Source organism: Guillardia theta, assembly GCF_000315625.1.
Source record: "Guillardia theta CCMP2712 unplaced genomic scaffold GUITHscaffold_22, whole genome shotgun sequence".
In the NCBI taxonomy this organism is placed as follows: Eukaryota; class Cryptophyceae; order Pyrenomonadales; family Geminigeraceae; genus Guillardia; species Guillardia theta.
The window spans coordinates 351,118-357,131 of record NW_005434652.1 but is presented as its reverse complement, the minus strand read 5'-3'; the positions used below and the strand labels follow the sequence as shown (position 1 = coordinate 357,131).

The 6,014-nt window shown below is 54.1% G+C and overlaps 1 protein-coding gene across 1 annotated transcript; it reads right to left on the bottom strand.

Annotated features, from left to right (window-relative positions):
• Positions 1-4,609: 4,609 nt before the first annotated feature.
• On the bottom strand, positions 4,610-5,610 carry GUITHDRAFT_39878 (hypothetical protein; the record flags this gene model as incomplete). The annotated part of the gene is made up of 4 exons (XM_005835223.1): positions 4,610-4,948; positions 5,001-5,090; positions 5,352-5,444; positions 5,503-5,610. Coding segments are annotated over 4 exons (630 nt in total), but the record flags the coding sequence as incomplete, so codon positions are not given.
• Positions 5,611-6,014: the final 404 nt, after the last annotated feature.

Sequence of the window (6,014 nt, the reverse complement as noted above, 5' to 3'; positions counted from 1 at the left end):
ATGATGATGATGATGATGGTGATGGTGATGGTGATGGTGATGGTGATGGTGATGGTGATGGTGATGGTGATGGTGATGGTGGTGGTGGTGGTGGTGGTGGTGGTGGTGGTGGTGGTGGTGGTGGTGGTGGTGGTGATGATGATAGTGACGATGTGATCTTAGGCGAAGACCAAGAAGACAACGATGCTTTTCACATTCAAAGGTTCATAATCTCATCAAGATAGTCCGATGATCGATGAGGTCATCAGATGAGCTCAAGAAGAGGATGAAGGTTCTCCGCAAGCTGCACTACATCTCGGTGACAAGGTCATTGTTTCATACCGACCGGCAAGTCACTTGTCACAGGAAGACAATGTCGTCACTATCAAAGGACAAGCAGCTTGCCAGGTCTCACATCAATCTGCTTCTTCTGAAACATTCATTCTTATCGCTCCTTTTCACCTGTTGTTATTCTTGCGCTGTTGCTGCCGGTGCCGGTGCCGCTGCTGCTGGCGGTGGTGTTGGAGGTTGTGGTTGTGATATGATTGTTCTTCCACACGTCTTTCGCTTTCTTTCGGGGGTTCGTCTCACATCTTCAAAGATCGAAGCGATTGAAGACTTGGTTCTCTCGGAGCTCATCTTCCATGGAGCTTTCAACAAAGTGATTTCTTCCTGCTCCTGCTCCTTCTCCTAGTGCTGCTGCTGCTGCTCCTCCTCCTCCTCCTCCTCCTGCTCCTCCTGCTCCTCCTGCTCCTGCTCCTGCTCCTGCTCCTGCTCCTGCTCCACCTCCAACTCATCACGCTTCCTCTTTTTCCTGCTCTTTCCATTTCACCACCTTTCACCTCATCTCGCTTTTCCACCTCGTTTCCTCCTCCTCCTCCTGCTCCTCCTGATGTTTTTGTCTGTCGGACAGGCAACTCCAGCTGAGATCGCCTCCTTCCTCACCTGCGTCATAGCAGAAGAAGAAGTGGAGGCCGGACACCTGCAGGAGTTCAAGTGACCCTCCTCCTCCAGCTGCCTCCCAGCTGACGCCCACCAGGCTCGCCAAGATGATCCGACTGCTGCAGACAGTCAAGGAGGACTTGAAGAAGACGGAGGAGGTCAGGGGTGGTGCTCTCATGCTGGCAGCTGAGGGGGTGGTTGCAGGAGGTGGAGTTGCCCGTGGCTCCGCTGCCATCCACCAACACTTGCCTGATGGACATCGTCTTCCGTGAGTTTTGCTCGCTTTTGTCCTCGTCCTCGTCCTCGTCCTCGTTTCCTCGTCCTCGTTTCCTCGTCTTCGTTCCCTCGTCCTCGTTCCCTCGTCCTCGTTCCCTCGTCCTCGTCCTCGTTCCTTCGTCCTCTTACTCTTTTTTCTTGCTCCTCGTCCTCGTGTTGCTCGTGTTGCTCCTCCTTTTCCTCATGCTCGACTTCTTGCTCCTCGTCCTCGTCCTCGTCTTTGTACATGTGCTTGTCTTACTCACTGCACACGTCAGTTTGGTGCTCCGGCTGCAGTTTCGGCGACATTTGCACTCAGGTTGGTCAAGTTCCATCCGATCATAGTCCTCGTATCTCCTCCTCCCCTCCCGCTGCTTCCCCCTCCCCTCCCGCTCTCACCTTCTCTGCTGTTTTTCTTGCTTTTCTTTCTTCCTTCGTCTATCTTCCTCCCTTGGTCTTTCTCCCTACTTCCTCATCCACTTTTCTCTTATCTGTTTTCCCATCGCTGCCTCTTTTTCAATTGATTCTTTCCTTCCTGTCTCCCCGTCTCTCTTCCTTCCACTCTCCCCCTTCCTTATTCTCCAACTTCTTCGTTGTGCTCTCACCCTTGTCTTGTCTTGTTTAATTCTTCTCTTCTCTTTTCCTCTCCTCTCCTTTCTTCGCTTCTCTTCTCTTCTTTCTCTTCTCTTCTCTTCACTTCTCCCTTCCTCTCTCCACAGACCAGCTTGTTCGAGGGAAGCGTCATCCGAGCCATGAGACGAGAGGCGGAGCTGCTGCGGCAGGTGGGGCAGGAGAGGCTTGTCCTGCTAGTCTGACTTTGAACTTCGCAAGATGGTCAAGGCAGCGGAGGCAATCGGCGACAAAGACCTGGAGGAGAAGGTGATGAGATGAGAGCAAGTGGTTGATCAACTGTGGGTGACTTCATGAAGTTGATGGTTCTCGTTATGTTTTGCTGATTTTGGGTTTTGTTGTTGTGCTTGTTGATTGTTGTTACCTGTGTTGTTGTTTTCCTGTGTTACTTGTGTTTGGCCCTGCACTCTTTCTTGTTCTTCGAATGACAAAGTCATAGTTCGTGGAGACTCAGAAAGCTCTTCAGAGAGGGATCCCCTTCTCATCCAGCTTGTACATCTGATAGCAAATCTTCATCTTCATCTTCATCATCGTTTAACTTCTCCTTTCATTGTTTGTCTATCATCTTTCATCTACTTATTGAATCTTAGATCTACAAACTTTAACATGTTAAATTTAACATTACATCACATTCAAGCATGACATCAATTTCTCGGCTCTCCTCGCCACCACCTCCTCCACGTCCCCGTCCTGTCAGCTTGTCAACTTGAAGGCCGCAAACTCGAGGGGGGACAACCTGCAGCATCCCCCGGCTGACGTCCAGCAGCCGCCGCTCGCCCTCGGATGAAACGAAAACCAACTAAAAGAACCATAAGACGGAGAGAGGGAGGGAGGGAAGGGGCAAAAGGGAGGGAGGGAGGGAGGGCAGACGGGCATTCAGCGCCCCTACCTGATCCCCGGCTGACACAAATTGACAACCATCGACCAGCTGGGCCCAGCTGGAGCCGTCCTCGAGCACGGAGATCCACCCGAGCTTGTCAAAGAAGGCTGTCTTGACTACAGTAGGGCGAGACTGCTCCTCTCCAAACTCGTAGACGCGCCCCTCCGACACCTGCAGGACAGTGTCAAGGGAAGATCTGTTTCGTCTACTTCTTCTCACCTCCTCCTCTTCCTCCTCCTCTTCCTTCGGCTGCGGCTGCGGCTGCGGCTGCGGCTGCGGCTGCTCTGTCCATAACAATCGCATGCCACGTTCTCCCTCCTCCCTCCGGTCTCGTTCCGCTCCTCCTGTCTGGCCCAGCAGCTTCCTGGGCTCGTCTCCGAGCTCGATGCTCCCCCTTGCCATGACAGCCTCCCCTTCCCAGCCGGGGTTTACCTTTGTGCGCTCGAAGGGAGTTTGACAAGCGGTCGAGGTTTGACAAGATGCTGGGGTTCTGTCGGGGGACGTGGAGGGAACGGTGGAGGCACGTGACCTTCTGTCTGACCATGCGGAAGGCTCGGAGGAGCGAAGAGAGACGGAAGAGACGCTGAGGAACGTGAGAGGGTGAGAGAGATCTTGAGAGGGGGTGAGGTGATGGTGGTGATGAGGAAGAGCATGTACAGCTGATGCCTCTTCCTCCCCCCCCCATCTCCTGCTCCTGATCGCCGCCTTGTGCGCGATCACCACAGGGATCTTCGTCCTCCTCCCCTGCTCCTGCAGCTTCACCAGTGTAGCCTCCGTCCTCTTGCACTGGGACAAGCACCACCGGGCATGCTGCTCCAGCTCCTCCCTCCTCCTCCCAGCGTCTTCCCTGCTTACCCATCGCAGGCCTGATCCGTCCGCCTGCATGCTGATAGAAATCCCCTCGTAGAATTCACAGGAGAAGGAGGCAACTCGTCCGTTCCTCCCGTCGTCCATGAGTTGAGCTCGCGCGCAGGGAGAGAGGAAGACGATCTTGGGGGATCGGGACTGGACCAGCGAAACAACTTTGATCGTGTACGCTGCTAGCCTCTCCAGGCTGCCTGCCAGCTGGTCAATGGAGAACACTCTGGTAGCCGAGCTTGACGGGTCGCTGCTGAAGAATTTCAGCACTTCGTCCCTTGTTGGAGAGCTGGAGCGAAACTTTCCGACTCTGATGAGAGGGGAGAAGCTGGACATCTCCATGGCAAGAGCATCTTTCTTGGAGAGGACATACAGCTTTCCCTCTTCCTCGATGAAGATCTTGACGTGTTTGGTCTCGTACATGTGAGTGTTCATCCCCTTCACGTCGATGCCCCTGACTTTCCTGTTGCTGTCTTGATGTTCCCTCGCCATCCTCGTCTCACCGTTGGACCTGAAAGTTTCAGCTTCTGACTTCGTTCTTGAACGTGACGATTGGACGGGAGTTGCTACCTTGTGACTCCTCGCTGACATCAGTGTGCTGGCAAAGCTTTCTTCACACGCATTTTTGTTTCCTTGCTTGTCGGAGTTTAGTGCCGACAGAGCAAGCATCAACTCTCCTGATTTGAACGGAGAAGCTTGTTGGGTATGATGTCTGTCAGGATCTTGTTGCTGATGCTGATAGCGTTGATATGTTTCCGGCTGTTGACGTATGCGATCATGAAGGTTTTGAGCCAGTGTTTGTTGAGAGATTGGGCTACCATCTTCTTTCTGTTGTCCATTCATCGCGTAATCTTGACAAGTTCCCTGCCTTCTCCTGTCACGCAACGCAGTCCCCGACGAGTGGAAAGGAGAAGGATGTGGAGCATCGTCGGCTTCATGCCTCCTCCCCTCCACGTTCTCCCTGCTCATCGGCCCATCCTCACTCCTCCTCCTCTCCTCGCTGCTGGTGACTGAACCGACAGACATGCCTTTACACGCCTCCCCGCGGCTCCTAGTAAGCAGCGGATGATCGAGGATGAGGGAGAGAGGGAGCCTCTTGCTGGGGTCCTTGACGATGAGCTTTCCGATCAAGTCTCGGGCGAGAGGAGAGACGAAGTCGGGGAATGAGAAGTCAACCTGAGCGATCCGTTCCAGAGTCTCCTTCACGCTCCTCCTTTCGAAGGGAGGGCAGCCAACGATCATAGAGTAGAGGAGGCAGCCAAGAGACCAGACGTCCGAGGCAAGGCCGTGAGGGGAGCGGGAGATGACCTCTGGAGACATGTAGTTCGGGGTTCCGCAGACGGTCTCGCTCTCCTTGTTGTCGTTGTTAAGGACAATAGAGAGGCCGAAGTCCGATATCTTAATCTGCTCCCATTGTCGTTAGGGGAAGGAGCATGCTGACAGTCTGCAGTGCTACCCGCTTGTCGCTTGTCAAGAGCAGGTTTGACAACTTGAGGTCTCGGTGCGCGATGTTGTGAGAGTGCAGGTATTCGATCCCAGTCACGATCTGCCACCATCGTCAGAGTCATCTTGATGACACCCAGCTTGCCTTCTCCTCTCCGAGGAGGAAGGAGGAGAGGGAGGCTGCGGTAGAGAAGAAGCACGATAAGGATAATGGAAGGAGGGAGGGAGAAGCAAAAAGGAGGTGGAGCCATCGGGGAAGGAACGTGGAGCGGTGTGGGAGTGGTGTGGGAGTGGTATGGAGTGGAGAAGAGAGGAGGAACACGCATGGCAGGGGATGGGGATTTCATCACTCCAGGATTCCAACCTGTCGGAAAAGTTCCGCGGCTTCGTCCTCGGGGATCAACTTTCGCACGTGCAGGAAACGGTACAGCTCCCCTCCTTCACAAAGCTCCAACACCTTCACAAGGGACTTCAGCGTCAGCCCCGCTCGAGAGGCGAGCAGACTGTCTTCCTACCAGGTAAACGCTGTGGTCGTCTTCGAAGTATGTGTACATCTCGACGACCGAGGGATGGTCAAGGTTGATGTGCGTCTCTACCTCTAGCCGCACTCGCTCAGCAAGGCCGGGCAGGCAGCAATCAGCTTCTTATCGATGATTTTGATGGCAACCTGGGGGAAACCACAGGAGTTCAGAGCACTGCAACGCAATGCTTGCTCGCCTGTCTCCTTCAGCTCATCACTCCCTCCTCCCTCCTCCCTCCTCCCTCCTCCCTCCTCCCTCCTCCTCATCTCTGCCTCAAGTCCTCCCCGTCCTATTCACCTTCCGTAAACTATGACGGGATCGTGCTCGATACACACATGCGTAGCTTCCTTTGCCCAGGAGATCCTGAAACTCGAAATCCTCTTTCCTACACTTCGAAATCAGCATTCACACCAGGAGGTAGCAGGTATGCAGCACCTCTGTCCCAGCTCCAGCGCTGCTCTCCTTCTCTTCAGCATCGATGCGGTGGACGAAGTCATTTATGACAG